We start from the raw sequence: 20004 nt of genomic DNA on the forward strand, positions 1-20004 counted from the left end.
AAGAGGGGAATCAATCGAGCAGGGGATTTGCCAGTCAGAGATTTGACTATTCCAAAAGTTGGTCACTGCAGTGGTATATGTGCTGGGAAGAGGTGGTTCTAACTTGCATCTCAGGTCTGAGTTTGTATTAGTGCAAAATGGGTGCAGCTTTGTATTGGCCTTGTTAATGAATTTTGGTAATTTGGCGTCTACTACATCCAGATAAGCAAAATGAAATGAGATTCCATCTTCTTAATACATTTACATAATTGCAATATCACCATGTAGCATTAATACAACAGTTCTAAATGGGAGTACAAACTGGACAATTGCAGCTTGTTGGATTTGAATAATAGTTTAATTGCTATACTCTCATTTCCAGAGCAACTGTCAAAATCTATTCACAAAATGAACCATAAAACTGTGAAACATGTTCAGTCAGTTATTGCAACAGCAAAAGACTCCAGTGATCCTTTGTACAACCAACTTAATTACAATTCTCAAAGTTTGCAGGGAACACAAAAAGAAATAACCAGACACATTAGGAAAATACATTCAAAATTTAACTTAAGAGGGACAAGGCTAACCTTTTAAAAAGTGGAAACCATTGGTCAAAAACAAACTAAACTCCTAATTTACACAACAGAGTAAGAGTTCCACATGCAGAGCCTGCTGAATACAGGTGCACATCAAGATTCTTGGCTACTTTTTGTTTCTGTACACACATAGAAAGACATATTCTGTTGTGGTTCTGTTCGCCGAGCTGGAAAGTTTTGTTGCAAACGTTTCGTCCCCTGTCTAGGTGACATCCTCAGTGCTTGGGAGCCTCCTGTGAAGCGCTTCTGTGGTGTTTCCTCCGGCATTTATAGTGGCCTGTCCCTGCCGCTTCCAGTTGTCGGTTTCGGCTGTTCGCTGTAGTGGCCGGTATATTGGGTCCAGGTCGATGTGTTTGTTGATGGAGTTTGTGGATGAGTGCCATGCTTCTAGGAATTCCCTGGCTGTTCTTTGTTTGGCTTGCCCTATAATGGTAGTGTTGTCCCAGTCGAATTCATGTTGCTTGTCGTCTGCGTGTGTGGCTGCTAAGGATAGCTGGTCGTGGCGTTTCGTGGCTATTGATGTTCATGGATGCGGATCATTAGCTGTCTTCCTGTTTGTCCTATATAGTGTTTTGTGCAGTCCAGAACGAAGGACCCGATACCCAGTATGAGCAAAACTAATGTAGTGTACAAAATCCCATGCAAGGACTGCACAAAACACTATATAGGACAAACAGGAAGACAGCTAACGATCCGCATCCATGAACATCAACTAGCCACGAAAGGCCACGACCAGCTATCCTTAGCAGCCACACACGCAGACGACAAGCAACATGAATTCGACTGGGACAACACTACCATTATAGGGCAAGCCAAACAAAGAACAGCCAGGGAATTCCTAGAAGCATGGCACTCATCCACAAACTCCATCAACAAACACATCGACCTGGACCCAATATACCGGCCACTACAGCGAACAGCTGAAACTGACAACCGGAAGCGGCAGGGACAGGCCACTATAAATGCCGAAGGAAACACCACAGAAGCGCTTCACAGGAGGCTCCCAAGCACTGAGGATGTCACCTAGACAGGGGACGAAACGTTTGCAACAAAACTTTCCAGCTCGGCGAACAGAACCACAACAACGAGCACCCGAGCTACAAATCTTCACCCAAACTTTGAAGACATATTCTGTTTGGACCATTATTTTCACAGATGACCAGCGAGTTGTTGAAGCAGCACAGGCTATAAGCTGCATCGACACCATGCAAAATTCCTGACAAAGCCGACTTCTATGCAACTGCCCTAGAAATGAGAATTCTGATGTCCAATTTCCCTGCATCTGGAACTTCTGACAGTGGTTCAGACTCAATTAAACTTAATTATTATCCAGGAAATGTTAAGAGGTTTAAAAACCTGCTCTAACTTCTCCAGACCCTCAACCGGAGTTCCTATTGCACTAAACCTAGAAACTCAATATTCTGGAGACCTGGATTCGAATATGGTAGATAGTTGAATTTGAAATCAGTGATATCCAGAATTAAAAGTCTAATGATGATCATGAAACCATTTTCGATTGTCCACTAATATCCTCTATGGAAGGAAATCTGTCTTCTCTATCCGATCTGGATACATGTGACTCCAAACCTGTAGCAATGTCGTTGACTTGTATACTGGCCTAATGAGGGGCGGTCTAAATTGCAAGAATTAATTAGAAAGGCATAATCTTATAAACTGGAATGAACGGCTATAAAGCTGCTAATAGGGTCAGAGATGCACAGCACGGAAACTTTGGTTCAACTCGTCCATGCTGACCAGATATCCCAACCTAATCTAGTCCCATTTGCCAGCACCCGGCTCATATCCTTCCTACTCATATACCCATCCAGATGCCTTTTAAATGTTGTAATTGTACCAGCCTCCACCACTTCCTCTGGCAGCTCATTCCATACACGTACCACCCTCTGCGTGAAAAGGTTGCCCCTTAGGTCTCTTTTATATCTTTCCCCTCTCACCCTGAACCTATGCCCTCTAGTTCTGGACTCCCACACCCCAAGGAAAATACTTTGTCTATTTATACTATCTCTGCCCCTCATGATTTTAAAAATCTCTACAAGATCACCCCTCAGCCTCTGATGCTTCAGAGAAAAACAGCCCCAGCCCATTCAACCTCTCCCTGTAGCTCAAATCCTCCAACCCTGGCAACATCCTTGTAAATCTTTTCTGAACCCTTTCAAGTTTCACAACGTTTCCGATAGGAAGGAGACCAGAATTGCACACAATATTCCAAAAGTGGCCTAACCAATCTTTAAGAAGGTATAATTTAAAGTGCAATTTTGAAGGAACACCCACTTTATACACCAGATTCCTTCAAGCAAGTCAAAGTAGGACACTGTGGAGAGATCTGGGTGTCAGAGTGCAAAAGGATTAACTGCAGCTGCAGCAAGTGAAAAGGAAAATTAAAAGAATGCTATAGTTTATTTCAACGAGAATTAAATACAAAATTGGGGCAATTTACTTCAATTACATATGTGTTGATGAGACTACATCTGGGAGTGCTGTCCACAGTGTTAGTCATCTCATTTAAAAACAATTTAAGCAAAATCCTGGAACTCCATTCTTATCTGCTCTGTGTGCATTCCTACATCCCAAGAACTTTACCAATCCACCATAACCTTCTCAAGGCTAATAAATGCTGGCCTAACCAACACCATCCACATCCCTCGAACAAATTTTTAAAACGTTACACAGCCTTCGGACAAAGTAAGACAGAGGACCAGAATCTTAAATGCAAGAATAAAGTCACAGTTTACAGGGCAGCAATGATCCCTGTATACCCATATGCTTCAGAGACTTGAAAACCTTAAAGCACGCAGCTCAAAATACTAGAGAAGTAGCACAGCAGTGCCTTTTCAAGATCCTTCAAAATTGGTGGCAAGAAAGGCAGTTCACAACAGCACCTACTCCCAAGCTGCCGTGCCATGTCCAGCATTGAGGTGCTAGTCAATGAAAACCAGCTCTGTTGTGTGGAAAATGTGATAGCATCAGGAAAACTTTAGAGACATTCTCAATGGGTCCTCAAAGATGTCAAAAACCTTGCCAACTCATGGGATTCTCTAGTCTGTGACCAACTAAAAGAGTGAACTAACAGAAGACAGAGTTGGGATAAAGAGGAATTTTCAGGTTGGTAATCTGTCACTCGGGTGGTGCCACAAGAATCAGTGCTGGGGCCATAATTTTCACTATATATTAATGACATGGACAAGGAAAGCAAATGGACTACAGTTAAATTTGCAGATAATTTGCTGAAAATAAGTGGGAAGACAAGTAGTGATAATGACACAAGTAGTCTACAGAGGGATATAGGCAGATTAAGCATATGGGCAAAACCTTGGCAGACAGAATATAATGTGGGAAAATTAGAGATTACGCACTTTAGCAGGAACAATGTAAGAGCTGAACATACTTAAATGGAGAAAAAAAATTGCAGAAACTACAGTACTCAGAGATTTGAGAATCACAAGTCATATAGCACAGAAACGGACCCTTTGGTCTGACCAGTCAAAGTCGAACATAGTCCATCTGCCTGTACCTGGCTTATTTCCCTCCAAACCTCTCGTATTCATGTACTTATCCAAATGAATTTAAACACTGTCATTGTGCCCATAGCCACCATTTCCTCAGGAAGTTCGTTCCACACATGAACCACTCTGTGTTTAAATCACCCTCCTCTCACCTTTAAAATGTGTCCCCTAATTTTGAAATCCCCCATTCTTGGGAAACTACCATTGACCCGGTCTATACCCCTTATGATTTTATCAGGTTGAGAGGTGACCTGAACCTCTATCAGGTCACCTCTCAACCTCCTACGCTCAAGTGAAAAAAAAGTCCCAGTTTATCTTTATAACTCAAACCTTCCATATCTGGCAACATCTTGGTAAATCTCTTCTGAATCCTGTCCAGCTTCATCATATCCTTCCTACAATTGGATGGCCAAAACTGAACACAATATTCCAGAACAGATCTCACCATAACTTCCAAACTCCTATACTCGTAAGGACTGAGCAACGAAGGCAAGCATGCTAAATGTCTTTTAACCACCCCGATCCACGAGGTTGTTGACTTGCTCACTGAACTGGTAAGTTTGTTTGCAAACATTTTGTCACCACACTAGATAACATCATCAGTGCACCTCCAGTAAAGTGTTCACGCTCTGTCCCATAAATAGGGAGCCAGACACTATCCAAGACATCGTGGAATCACAAAACAAAAACCAGATTCGGCAGATATTGGAAAGACAACTGGAATGTTGCCCTTTGTTTAAAAAGGCTATAAAGTATAAAAATAGGGAGGTCTTTCTAAAATTATACAAGGCACTGATCAGACCATGTCTGTGAACAGTTCTGTTCTTTTTATCCAACAAAAGATATCGTGACATTAGAAGCACTCAAGAGATTAACATAGGATCAATTACTGCAGATGCTGGAATCTGTACTAAAACCTAAAGCTGATGAAGAGTCAGCTAGACTTGAAACATTAGCTTGTTCTCTCTCCACAGATACTGCCTGACCCACTGTGATTTCCAGCATTTTTTGTATTCACTAGGTAAATTCCAGGTATGAAGGGACTGTCTTGTGAGAAGAGGTTAAGTTGGATTTGTACTCTTTGGGGTTTAGGAAACATCATTGAAATGTAAAGATTCTTAGGGGGCTTGACAGAGTGGATGCAGAGATATTGGTTCTGTCTCATGGATAGTATAGGAGCAGAGGGCATAATCTCAGAGTGAGGAGTAGCCCTTTTGAGACAGAGATGAGAAAGGCTTTTTCCTCATGAGAATGGGCAAACTGTGGAAATCTCTAGCTCAGAGGGCTGTCAAGGCTGGGTCGTTAAATATATTAAAGCAAAGATATACAGATTTTTAATCAGCATGTGGGGAAAAAGACAGGGAGGCAGAGTTGAGGATTATCAGATCAGTCAAGATCTCATTGAAAAAGACAGAGCAGCCTTGTTGAGCTGAATGGTTTACTTCTGCTCCTAAGCCTATAATCACATTAAAGGTCTATTTAGGAAGACACTAAAAACATCAAGAGACTTTGCTGGGAACGCAGGTGAAAATCAATTTGATGGCTTAAGCACACAACCTTTCGTCAACTTATCTACCTGACCCTCCAAGCATTACCTGCTCTGTACATGGCAGAGTCTGTGTATCAAATTGTAAATGGACTTCTCAGCCATCTCAAAATCTATTCAAACAAAGTGGAAGCAAGTCGTCCTCAATTCCACGGGGCTGCTTGAGGAAAAGCAAGGGAATCGTTCATCGGGCCCTGTGCTCTAAAAATTCGATCACCTATTTACAGGGACAGTCTTGCACAGCGAGTATGGTCACCCGATTAGCTGCAAATAGTCATTCTAAAATTGTATTCTAGCAAATAACTCATGTTTTCAAATTTAGAGAAATTCCCAAATATATGACATGTAAAATATTATACCTGATTGATGAAGACTTCTTAGAAGTGAATAATTAGATTAGATTCCCTACAGTATGGAAACAGGCCCTTCAGCCCAAACCCATTTCACTCTAACCAATGCACCTAACACTATGGCCAATTCACCTGGCCTGCAGGAGGAAACCAGAGCAATCTCCACACAGTCACCCGAACCTAGGGCCCTGCTGCTGTGAAGCTACAGTGCTAACCACTGAGCCACCGCCACCCCTGTTCCTGCTACTGCTCCTTTTATCACAAAGTACTACTAGTGCAAATAAATGCTACCCCCAAAGAAACGTTAATCGTTTTAAAAGTATGTTGAGGCAATTGTTAATCGAGCAATGTCTATTTTTTGCATAAGTAAATTATTGCAAATACAATACTGCCGAGACATAGCTGAAGTCTAGAGACTATAGTCACTACAACAAGAGACTTTCACAAAGACATGGGAAACAAGTGAAAATGGTCACCCGTTTTAAAGTCAAGGCTTCCCTTCTCAACTTGCTCTTCGAAAAAAAATACTCGTTCATAAGAATCAGGCTCAATTAAAGATCTGTGACAACGCAAACTTACTAAAGGACCTGTAACTTCAGCTACAAGTGATGCTGTTGGGCAACAAATGTCTCCCCCTTCAAACAAAATATTTCGTTTTGGAAGATACTATACTTCATTTCGGATTCTACCACGTCCTCGTTATAAACACTTCGTTGAGAACGGCAATGAGGAGAGAATTACTCTTCTCTGTCCCTGTGGCCTGACAGACAATTTAAGGTGGGAGGCTGTTCCTACTCTCCACTCACATGGCAATCGCTGTTTCTCAATATGAAGTTTTTTATTTATATATAACATACTGTATATACGAAGTTATGAATGTTCAGTGGGCAGTATGATGAATGAAAGCAGTTACCAGCTGCTGCTCGCCCTTTGCTGCGCCGGGCTGTTCTGAACCCTGCTGAGCTGGGATCAATGGAGCGGGCAGAACCCATTGGAGGACGAAGCATGACGAACTGATTCAATCTTCCGAGCAGACCCCCGGGGTTTCAGTAAAAGGACAAATGAAGATTCCGACACCGCACTGCCCTGAGCGGGACACACAGGCCCAGCCTGATATCACGGCAACCGTGTGATCACAGCGGGCAGCCCCATCACAAACACATCGTCAGGCCCCCACCCACCTCACCCTGAAACCCCGTCCCCCCAAGATCCGGGGTCACTCACCCCCAGCCCAGGTGGGGGTCACTCACCCTCAAACCCCCATCATCCCCAGCCCAGGTGGGGGTCACTCACCCTCAAACCTCCATTCCCCAGCCCAGGTGGTGGGGTCACTCACCCTCACATTCCTACCTGCAGCCCTTCCTTCCTTAATACAACACTCCGGCTCTAAATCTTCCCTCCATCCTTGCTAAATTCCCAATCTGCTTCCAACTCTTCACCTTCGCCAAACCCTCCTCAGTCCCCTGCCTCCCGTCAGCCCCTCCCCAGTGCCCCACCTCCCCTCAGCTCTCCAGATCCTGCCTTCAACTCCCACTCTCATATCCCCCAGGCCCCACTTTCCATGTCCACCTGCCCTGTTGAGACCTCCCCACCTCCGACATTCCAGACTGGCCTATTCTCATCCCTCACACCCACCTCCCAATTTCCGGGCCAAACTCAATACCCTGCCCAATCCCAAACCCCACTCTTCGCGACACAGCTCCCACACAACTCAACCCCCACTCTATGGGACACCCATTACCCCTCCATGGCCTCACCCTCCACTGTATAACGCCCTCACCTCATTCTCCACTGCCCGCACAACTCAACCTCCACCCATCTCAATCACCACCCTTTGGGACACACCCACCCACCTCCAACCCCGCACTCTCCAGGACAACAACTAACCCCCCGGGACCGCACACCCTCAACACTCCAGGTCAAAAGCACCCCCTCCCGGAACTCCACCCCACCCCCACTCTATTGGACACGTTCCCCTCAACCCGATTTTCTGGGACACCACCTTCCCTACTCCCCCACCCCACCCTCCGGGACACCACCATTTCACCCCCAGCTCACCCTTTGGATCACCACCCCCAAAGTCATCCCCCAACTCTGCAGGTCTTTACCCCCCTCCCCCGATTCACTTACTCCTCCACCGGACCCATACCCATCTCCCACTTTCTGGGCCCCAACTTCCTAAGGCCAGCCGGGTCCCGGAATCGCTGACTGGACCCCCCCACCCGCAGACCCTGGGGCGAACAAGGAGCTAACGCGGCGGTAGGTAACGGAGTACTGTGCACATACTGTTGAGGAAGCAGCTGGCGAACCTCCGCAAGCAGCCGCTGGAGGAAGACTCCCCTCTCTCCTCCATGTCTCTCTGGTGCCAGCCGGTCCCGAGAACGGGGGGGGGGGGGGGGTGGTGAACCGGCTCTTTCCTTCGCTCCGTTTCCCGCTTGTTTTAATCCGCAGGAGGGGCTGACGCCGAAGATGGCTCTTTAAGTGGCGGCTCCAAAAGCGAGAGCGCTCAGGGGGAGGAGGAAGATGCTGAAAGGGCGGATCTGTTGCTGAGAGGCGGACAACATCCAGAGGCCGGCCGGCCGGCCTGGCTGGGCGCCTGGGGGGAGGGGAGAGGACGGGGCGAAGCTCAATCACCGAGTTGGCTCAGTCCTGCTGAGATATCCCTCAGGTTTTAACTGTGTTTCCCCACTCTGTTGTGATCATTACTCGGAAGTTGCAGGTCATCGTTTTTCTTTAAACATACATTTCTTTACAAAGTTCCTTAACGCAGGTTAGATCACCACAGCGAACCACGCCGGCTGGCGAAATCAAAAATCGTACCTTTCTTCTTGCAACAAATCATTCCAATTCAAAATCCTACAATCTCGAAACTTTACATTTGCAATTTTCAACTTTTGATAATAAACGAGCAGTTTGTAAAGAAATGACTTGAGTGAAACATTTTATGTATATGGCAGGAGTTAGAGAGCTTATAAGCATGCAATGATTAATCTTCGTGCCTTGTTCTGTCTTTTGCAAACCACTTTTTTTTTCTGAATTTGCTGCAGAGGTCAGAACGCGCGTAGTACAGAATGCGGCAAGCACATGATGATCCCGTTAGGAAATAAGGAGCTATCTACCCAAACTACTCACTTCATCATGGAAGATGAGCTGGAAGATAAAAGCTGTATCTCGGGATGTATTTTGAATCGTCAGTTTACACAGGGCGCACATTAGCACAGTGCAGATAGCCTTGCAGGGAACCTCAAGCTTTGTTCATAAATATTCATTAATAAACCCGCTCGGATCTGCTATAAAAGGCATAAAGCTTTTGCATTCGCATAAACACGCTAGTTTTTGAGTTTCGGTGCGCTGAGAATTTAAAGTTAGAGGCCAACTTTAATTCAAAATGTTAACGAAATTCAATCCCTTAATTTCATTTTTTAAAGCATGAACTCCTATAGTCTCATTTGATGGATAGATCCTACAGGTGTAAAAATAAAAAAACTGTAATAATTATATCAATCTTTTAAAATTGTGTTTAATTATCTCTCTCAACCCAACATTGATACAGATTTTCTATCTTCGATAACTTAAAAGAAAACGAATCCCAAGGGATAACATGCAATCTTAATACTCTTACTATCCCTTAATCTTGATAAAAAGATACTTGACAGGAAGCCATGCATTTTTAACGCGGGTCCATTTTTGATGCATAGTTTGTGTCTACTTAGAGCAATAAACCGCATTGTAATTCATGTTAATGTGACAGAAAAAAACGCGATGTCTCGCTGTGTATTGTGTTGTGGGAGAGGCGATACAAGGGATTTCCTGCAGATGTGCCATTTACGTATTGCTGACGTCTGTTGGGCCCCACACAGTCTCTTCGGCTTGAGCTGCCTTTAGAGTCTGTACCCGATCTTATGGAAAATAATAGACAAAGAGTCTCAAGAATAATAAGGCAGTGTCTACTATCAAAGGTTGTGAACATAAGAACGGGCTGTCCTGAAACATTTAAATTTTAAATAAAATAAATGTAGTTTACATTAGATAAATAGTATAGAAGCAAGTCATTCGATCCAGCAAGTCTTTGCCATGTTTATCCTCTATTTGTAGCCTTCTCCTATCTTTTCTCATCTAAATCTACTACCCTCACCAGCAGCCCCCAATCTCCCCAAATCTCCTCCCACGGCATTGTCCATTGAACGCATCTATAATATTCACTTCAACCATGTCCTGGGATAGTTCCGTATTTTTGCCACTCTGGGTCAAGAAGTAAATTCCTTACTGTACTTATTGTATGAATTCTGGTTTATATTCTAGAAGTCGTGACATGCAATATTGTAATTTGAAGTAATCGTTCGCCGTTACGAATCTCTAATTTAACTCAAATTTCCTAACATTTACACTGAACATTTTTTTTCATAAATGCTATCAATTCAGCAACGAAGTTTGGATCATGCCAGATATTGGGTCAAACCATGAATCTATTCACCTGGTAATTTTAACACAATGTGAACTTAACTGCCGTGAAAGTGGAACATGTAGTTATTAGCTATTGTGTTACCATGGAAACTTGGCAAACGAATGTATATGTATAAATGCCATTCAACATTAAAATATTTGATTATGAATACAGCAGCATGTCTATGTAATGTACAACTTGACAGCAACCATCCCCACCTCCTCCAGCCTTTTCATTATCTTTCAACCACTATAAGACTGATTGAAATCGCAAAGCTGGTTCTAACTGTTTTGCAATTCCAAATATTATAACAGGCATTGTAAAATATATTAAAAATAAAAGGAGAGCAGTAGATGTTTGTTTACGAAGTTTTCACACAGGTACTCAAGCATTTTGAAGTTGCCAAGCATGCAACAAATGTCTATTGAAAATGCATCAAATATGTATATTGGCGGATGTGCTCTATTTATTGGCAGTTTAGGGGTCCACGTGGAAAAAAAGGTCACCATCTTGGAATTATTTACAAAATGATCATGCTACAGTCTGCCTTGCAGTATTGCAGATATTAATAGGACTACCTCGTTTCAGGGCAATTTTCCAAATTTAAAAAGGGTTGTGACGTTTTACTTACAAAAGTTAAAACATTCTTCAGTACTTGGACGCTTTCCCTCTGAATTATTTCCATCAACGGAGAAGTGCCTCTCATCTGCTGATCTTTCTGATGCTTGTTTAATATATCAAATAACAAGAAAGCCTTTAATTTTTTGTTTAAGTTTCGAACTAGATAGGAACCATTATTTTGAGGTTATGTTTCAAGTTTTGACGTCGATTTTTTTTCTGGTAAACGTAACCGGGCTGATGTTTTTAATAAGTGTTGAGAGTGTGTTGCTGGAAAAGCGCAGCTGGTCAGGCAGCATCCGAGGAGAAGGAAAATCGACGTTTTGGGCCGGAGCCCTTCATCAGGAAGCCTCCTCCAAGGATGCCTGATGTTTTTATAATACAATAATGCGACAAAACTGTAAAATCTCAATGGAATCGTGTATGGAATCGTGTAATTAACACGTACAGAGGGACAATGAACTTTAAAATATCAGCAAATTGCTAAAAAAAAGTTATTTCGTTTTAGTTATTTTAACCTTTCTTCCGGTTATGGAGTGTAAACGCGTTCTTTATGCCAGCCCCTAATGAAGTACGAATTCCGTGTCACTACTCTGCGGGATCAAATTTCCGCAATGCTTTCGCTAAAGGGCAAAGGAATGATATTCAGTACGGATGGCTCTTGATGTCTGATTACAGTAATATGAAAAGGTAGTGTCACATCCATATGGAGGAATCAAATATTTTTAATCGTAAAAAGTTAACTAGGAAACGAAATATCCGATATGACTAAAGTACATATTTTGAAAATAATTGTTGAGATATGCATGATATTTTCATTTCTATATCAACGACAACTTGTGTTTTCCATCACAATCGCACAGTTCAAATTGTTAAAAAAACATTGAATCTAGCAAATTCTCACAGTAGAAATATTCGGAATTTTGTTCTTGAGCTAACTAGGTTTTCATACAATTCCTTAGTTTGTTTTTGTGACAGTATAAATACAACGTGTTGGATTCAAGTCATCATTAGAACAGGTATGTACAATCCAGTTGTAATGTGTTTAGGACGTTAATGTCATATTGACAAAAAAAAAATCAAGTGAACAAAGTCGAGACATTCGGAATCCGTTAGATCATCAACTTCAGTTATGCATGTAAATCGCGAAATAAAATCCCCAAAATTGGATACAGGCTTTTAAATGGGAACAGTTCCATGTCAAAAAACAAACTTCTCCAAAATCTCCTCCTAACTACAATCAGTCTTTTTTGAGAAATCGATAAGATCTGTTTGATTACGCAAATCCGTTTAAAATTGCAAACAGGTTGATAAATCTGAATGGTCGAAGAAATACGTCCTGGCCCTGAAATCAGGAGCAATTCTAATTTACAAGGAATTTTAAACAATTGCGTGCGAGATATAAAAGAAATGTTCCTTACTGTGACAGCAAGTTTCACATATCCTGACAGATAACAAACATTGCTCTCCACTGAGGCTTTTACTATAATAAATTTGCCAAGTCCACGTACATTACATCAGCAGACAGGCATTTGGGGTGGATGCCTGGAAAAGTGGTAAAGTACAATACTTTTCTACTGTTTTCTTCATATAAATGAACAAGAATGTATTATTTTTAAACAGGACATCCCTATCTGAGTTGACAGAAATGCATGTATGGCCAAAACACATCTGCAATGATAATGCTTGTACACTTAGTTTAACATTAGAAGAACAGTCGGTATGTTTTTTTTTGCAAAAAGTATATTGTACTTTATTCATAAAATATAAGTACATTCCAAAATAATTCACATCAGACATTACAGAAAATACAAGTGAAATATCATATTTCTCAGCTGAGCACTTTGCACTTTTAGATGTCTTGATCCAAATGCAAAATTTAAACTTTAAATGACAGTTACAATAACTATATACATTCCAATTTCCAGCTATGAGGAGTTCTATAAGTTACCAGCCCCTCACTATGTTATGACAAAAAGACTTTAGACAGAGGATTCTCACCACAGTGCCTTGTTGATGATTGGCCCCAAGGTTAATCAGACCGTGGGCGGCACGGTGGCACAGTGGTTAGCACTGCTGCCTCATAGCGCCAGAGACCCGGGTTCAATTCCCGCCTCAGGCGACTGACTGTATGGAGTTTGCACATTCTCCCTGTGTCTGCGTGGGTTTCCTCCGGGTGCTCCGGTTTCCTCCCACAATCCAAAAATGTGCAGGTTAGGTGAATTGGCCATGCTAAATTGCCCATAGTGTTAGGTGAAGGGGTAACTGTAGGAGTATGGGTCTGGGTGGTATACACTTCGGCGGGTCGGTATGGACTTGTTAGGCCAAAAGGCCTGTTTCCACACTGTAAGTAATCTAATCTTAATGCATCCCTTGACATATAGTCCTGGACCTTGGAACGTACCAGTCTACAACACTCAGTAAAGAACAACTCTTTGCATTGGAAGATAAACAAATTTCAGGCATATCAAAGAGCGTATTTCACTGAGTTGATGGTCTTTGAAGTGCATTTAATGTTTGTCTCAGTGTGCATCACCAGGAAAAGCATGTACAGCAGAGAATCCTGCAGATTGTCGCAGATTCTGAGATTTGGATGTTTCAGCAAGAACAGAGATGATGGTAAAAGAGGCAGGGGTGTGGCATTGTCAATCAAGGGTAGTATTACAGCAGCTGAGAGAACATTTGGGGATTCACCCATTGAGGTAGTTAGAAACAGAAAAGGAGAGGTCACCCTGTTGGGTGTTTTCTATAGGCCTCTGAATTGTTCCGGGGATGTAGAGGAAAGGATAGCAAAGATGATTCTTAATAGGAGCAAGAGTAACAGGGTAGTTGTTATGGGGGCTTTAACTTCCCCAGTATTGACTGGGAATACTATAGTTCAACTGGTTTAAATGGGTCAGTTTTTGTTCAATGTGTGCAGGAGGGTTTTCTGACACAGTATGTAAACAGGTCAACAAGGAGCGATGCCATATTGGATTTGGTACTGGGGAATGAACCCAGCCAGGTGTGAGATTTAGAGGTAGGTGAGCACTTTGGCGATAGTGACCATAATTTGGTTACATTTACAATAGCAATGGGCAGGAGTAGGTATATACCGCAGGGAAAGAGGTATAACTGGGGGAAAGGCAATTATGATGCAATTAGGCAAGATTTAGGATGCATAGGATGGGGAAAAAAACTGCAGGGGATGGGCACAATTGAAGCATGGAGCTTATTCAAGGAACAGCTACTGTGGGTCCTTGATAAATATATACCTGTCAGGCAGGGCGGAAGTTGTCGAGTGCGGCAGCCGTGGTTTACTAAGGAAGTTGAATCATTTATCAAGAGGAAGAAGAAGGTCGGGAGAGGGAGCCATGGTTTACTAAAGAGGTTGAAGCTCTTGTCAAGAGAAAGAAGAAGGCTTATGTGAGGATGAGGCATGAAGGCTCAGATAGGGAGCTGGAGAGTTATGTTAGCCAGAAAAGATCTAAAGAGAGGGCTAAGGAGAGCCAGGAGGGGACATGAGAAGTTGTTAGCAAATAGGATCAAGGAAAACCCTAAGGCCTTCTATAGATATATCAGGAATAAGGAAATGACTAGAGTAAGATTAGGGCCAATCAAAAGTACTAGGGGAAAGTTGTGTGTGGAATCTGAGGACATAGGGGAAGCACTTAATGAATACTTTTCATCAGTATTCACATTGAAAAGGGCAATATTAGTGAGAATACAGGCTACAAGATTATATAGGATTGAAGTTGACAAAGAAGAGCTTTTAGCAATTTGGAAGATCTGAAAATAGATAAGACCCCTGGCCCGGATGAGATTTATCCTCAGATTCTCTGTAAAGCCAAGGAGGAGATTGCAGACCCTTTGGCTTCAATATTTATGTCATCAGTATCAACAGGACAGGTGCCAGAAGACTGGAGGATAGCAAATGGTGTTCCCTTGTTGAAGAAGGAGAGTTGGGACAGCCCTGGTAAATATAGGCCAGTGAGCCTTACTTCAATTGTGGGTAATGTGTTGGAAGAGGTTATAAGATATAGGATTTATTATCATCTGGAAGGGAATAATTTGATTATGGATAGTCAACGCGGTTTTGTGAAGGGTAGGTTGTGTCTCACTAACCTTATTGAGTTCTTTGAGAAGGTGACAAAACAGGTGGATGATGGTAAAGCAGTTGATGTGGTGTATATAGAGTTTCGGGACTGTAAGTGATTTAGCAGTTTGGATCAGAAATTGGCTAGCTGAAAGAAGACAGAGGGTGGTGGTTGTTGGGAAATGTTCATTTTGGAGATCAGTTACTAGTGGTGTGCAGCAAGGATCTCTTTTGGGCCACTGCTGTTTGTCATTTTTATAAATGATTTGGATGTGGGTGTAGAAGGATGGGTTAGTAAATTTGCAGATGACACTAAGGTAGGCAGAGTTGTCGATAGTGCTGAAGGATGTTGTGGGTTACAGAGGGACATAGATAAGATGCAGAGCTGGGCTGAGAAGTGGCAAATTGAGTTTAATGTGGAAAAGTGTGAGGTAGTTCACTTTGGAAGAAATAACAGGAATGCAGAGTACTGGGCTAATGGTAAAATACTTGGCAATGTAGATGAACAGAGAGATTTCGGTGTCCAGGTTCATTAATCCCTGAAAGTTGCCACCCAGGTTGATAGGGTTGATAAGAAGACATATGGTGTGTTGGCACTTATGTGTGGAGTGAATGAGTCTAGGAGCCATGAGGTCATGCTTCAACTGTACAAGACACACCTGGAGTATTGCGTGCAGTTCTGGTCATCGCATTATAGGAATGATGTGGAAGCTTTGGAAAGGGTTCAGAGGAGATTTACGAAGATGTTGCCTGGTATGGAAGGAAGGTCTTACAAGGAAAGGCTGAGGGAACTGAGGCTGTTTTCGTTGGAGAGAAGAAGGTTGAGAGGTGACTTAATCAAGACGTATAAGATAATCATAGGGTTAGATAGGTTGGACAGTGAGAGCTTTTTTCCTCAAATGGTGAAGGCTAACACAAGGGGACATTGCCTCAAATGGAGGGGTGATAGATTTAGGACAGATATTAGGGGTAGTTTCTTCACTCAGGGAGTAGTAGGGGCATGGAACAGCCTGCCTGCAACAGTAGTAGACTCGTCGACGTTAAGGGCATTTAAATGGGCATTGGACATACATACGGATAATAATGGAAAGGTGTAGGTTAGATGGACATCAGGTTATTTTCACAGGTTGGTGCAACATCAAAGGGCTTGTACTGTGCTGTAAAGGTCTATGTTCTATGTTCTGTGTTCTTGCAATGCTGTCTGACCAATCCTTCATAATACTGGGGATAGGTAGAATGAGATAGCATGTAGTGACACAAGGTGTTTGCATAATGAACATCCAAGCACAGCTTAATTCAGCTGCACATAAAAGGGGACCAACAGGATGAGGATGATGTTGGGCTTATATCTCCCCCCCTCTATCCAGATGTTTGTACATGGTGTCCTTACATTCATTTCACCTTTGACCTTCAAATGAATTAGACGAGAGCTCAGGCCTGGGGACCTATGCTGCATGCAATAACGTTAAGAGGACCTCTGACCTGATGACCGGGTTTCTCGGAAGCCATACTCCCATATGCCCAATTTCTGCCTCGTCGTGTCGATGTGCTCCTCCCAGTTTTTGTTGCATGCCCGAGACCTTCTGTATCATATGGCAGCACCTTCAGACAATGTGACCTAATGGTGTAGGTGATAAAGATTTGTTAGCCCAGTTCCCAAAGAGCATGGTGTCATTCTCGATTTACTTTGGGCCCAAGGTCAGTTCGAGCTGGTCAAAAGATGTTCGTGAGTCTGAGCACCAACAGTGGATTTAAGCAGAAGATGGTGATGTTGCTCAGGAAAGTCTTGACCTGCAAGTTTTCACTACCTGGGATTATCACCCCTCTCAAATCCTCATCCTTCCTGATGGATTTGACATAAAGGTTCAAAGTAAACTATGAACAAAGCAGGAGAGAGAGCTTCACTCCAGATTTGATCAGGAAGATTTCGGATTCTCACCCATTGATTGAGACTGCATTATTGATGTTTGTCAAATGCCATCTGATCCAATTTCACCTTCTCTCCCTAAGGCCGATTGTAGAGGACACACCCATCAAGTTGAGGTGGAGCTGGGCTATCCATTCATATTCTGTGAAAAGCCTTCTCCTGCTCCAGGCTGATGAGGGAATTGTCCATCCAACAGCCCTGCACCTTGGCAATCATATCAATAAGTAATATAAGGTTCTTAGGGAACTTCTTGCCCACTACAGCACAGTCCTGGTCTGTGTGAATCACTGACCCCAGAGCAGATCTGACCTGGTTGGCAAGGACCTTACAAAGAATTTTGTATTCTACATTCATCAGTGAAACTGGGCATCAATTCCAAATTTTCTCCTTTTCCCCCTCCTGCGTTTCGATGAAGGTGATGATGCCCGTCCTCATGCTTTCACACAGGCTACTGGCCTGAGGCATGTTCTTGTGCACCTTCAGAAGGTTCTGGGCAACAGAGGTGAATACAGCTCAGCTCTCACTCTGTGAGTTTTAGTCTTCTCAAAGGACTCAAGAGCCTTGTCAGGCTCTTCAGCGATAGTGGGTTTTTTTATAGGTACATAGAAAATAAGAGCAGGAGTAAGCCTTTCAGCTCTTTAAGCCTGCTCCATCATTCAATACCACATTCAACTCAGTACCCTGTTCCTACTTTCTCCCCATAACCTTTGATCCTTTTAACTCTAAGAACCATTTTTAACTCCTTCTTGATAATATTTAATGTTTGGCATCAACTACTTTCTGTGGCTAAGAATTCCATAGAGTGAAGACATTCCTCTTCATCTCAATTCTAAATGGTTTATTCAATTTCTTAAACTGTGACCCTGGTTCTAGACTCCCTGGTCATTGTGAACATCCTGCCTGTGTTCACCTTGTCTAATCCTATTAGAATTTTATAGATTTTTATGAGGTTTCCCCCATTCTTCCACAGTGCAGTGAATATAGTCCTATTCAATTCAGCCTCTCTTCATATGTCAAATATGCCATCCCATGAGTCAGTCTGATAAACCTTAGATGCATTCCCTCCATAGCGAGAACATCCTTTCTCAGATAAGGAGACTAAAACTGCATACAGTTCTCCAGATGTGGTCTCCCCAGGCCCTGCACAACTGCAGCAAGATATTCCTGCTCCTGTATCTGAATCCTATTACTATGAAAACCATAATACCAATTGCTTCTTCACCACATGCTCCGTCTGCATGTTTACTTTCAGCAACTAGTATTCAAGGATACCCAGGTCTTTTTGCACCTTTCCCTTTCCAGTCTATCGCTATCAGATAATCTACATTCCTATTTTTGCTACCAAAGTGGATAACATCACACTTAGCCACATCATACTGCTTCTTTCATGCATTGTCCCGCTCATTCAACTTGTCCAAGTAATGCTGAAACACCTCTGCATCCTCCTCAGAACTCAACCTCCCAATTTGTGCTGTCTGCAAACTTGGAGATATTAAATGTAGTTTCCTCAAGGAAACCATTAATATGCATTGTGAATAAATGGGGCCTAAGCACCAATCCCCATGGTTTCCCATGAGTACTGCCTGCCACTTGGAAAAAGACTTGCTTTTCTGATTAGATTAGATTCCCTACAGTATGGAAACAGGCCCTTCAGCCTAACAAGTCCGTACCAAGCCCCTGAAGAGTAACCTATCCAGACCCATTCCCCTACCTAATATTTACCCCAACTAATGCACCTAACACTATGGGCAATTTAGTATGGCCAACTCACCTGACCTGCACATCTTTGCATTGTGGAAGGAAACAAGACAGCCCAGCGGAAACCCACGCAGACATGGGGAGAATGTGCAAACTCCACACAGACAGTCACCAAAGGCAGGGATTGAAGCTGGGTCCCTGCCGCTGTGAGGCAGCAGTGCTAACCACTGAGCCACCATTTATTCCCAATCTTTTGCCCAGCAGTTCTGTATCAGTGTCAGTAAACTAACTCCAATCCTATGCATTTTCACTTTACATGTGTATTTCTTAGGTAGAACCTCATTGAAAGCCTCTGAAAATCCAAGTTAACCACATCCACTTGCTCCCTTTTGTCAACTTTCCTAGTTTCTAGATACTCCTGCACATCACCAGCTAAGGATCCATGGTAGAGGACAGGTACAATTAGGAGGCCATGCTGCGTGTAGGATTCACATCATACAGTTTAGTAGAAATGGATTTGCTGATCCTCAAAGTACCAGGGTGCGATAACTTCACTGAGCCATCTTCTTCCTGCATCAGAAACAGGTTATGACTGCTTTTCTGGAGTCAAAACAATTGCAGCCATCTCTCTATTACCTTCCGAACACCTTTAAAGATGAAGAATGTCTTGTGTTCACTTTGACTGCACTGGAGACGCAAAGAGGGGTCTCATGGCTCTTCAACCTTTGCAATCCTTATTGACTTCTTCAATGTTCTCTAGGGTCAACACTTTTACATTCAATGCCCACATTTGCTTGCCATGCCTCTGATCCACCTGTAGGTGACAATCAGCATGGGGCAGACAGTGTTTACAGAAGAACACCAGCTTTATGCCGGTGATTCTGACCACGAATGTTCAACATACAAATGGGGAGCCTATTCTGGAGCAGACAGACCTATCTGGCCATATCTCTGCCGCACTCCATCTGCAGGGTTGCTGAAGATATCATGTAGCTTGGTGTCTTTTTACCGTTTTCATTAGGAGTTTTGATGTGTCTTCCAGTTTACTTACAGTTCCTCCAGATCATCCAGCTGCATCAGTTTATCAGTATGAATCATTTTTATTTTGTAAAAAATGTACTTTATTCATAAATTCAGAACTCGCAAGAAACGTCTGTACCCAGAGTGCTGAGAATGTGGAATTCGCTCCCATATGGAGTGGCTGAAGTGAAATGTATAGATGCATAGAACATAGAACAAAGAAAAAT

General features: G+C 42.8%; 1 protein-coding gene across 6 annotated transcripts in view; it reads right to left on the bottom strand.

Annotated features, from left to right (window-relative positions):
- pde10a (phosphodiesterase 10A) overlaps positions 1–20004 on the bottom strand; it is a 488240-nt gene that overhangs the window by 264367 nt on the left and 203869 nt on the right. Inside the window, exon 1 of one of the 6 annotated variants that reach the window (XM_087991436.1) lies at positions 8282–8399. The exons of the other annotated variants lie outside the window; for them this stretch is intronic. Within the exon in view, the coding sequence (XP_087847562.1) occupies positions 8282–8348 (67 nt within the window). The 5' untranslated portion in view covers positions 8349–8399. Of the gene's footprint in view, positions 1–8281; positions 8400–20004 lie in introns of those variants that run through there. 6 annotated transcript variants of the gene reach the window in all.

This window comes from Chiloscyllium plagiosum, unplaced genomic scaffold (assembly GCF_037043375.1).
Source record: "Chiloscyllium plagiosum isolate Xiang-an unplaced genomic scaffold, Cpla_swu_hap1 HiC_scaffold_10, whole genome shotgun sequence".
NCBI classification, from domain to species: Eukaryota; Metazoa; Chordata; class Chondrichthyes; order Orectolobiformes; family Hemiscylliidae; genus Chiloscyllium; species Chiloscyllium plagiosum.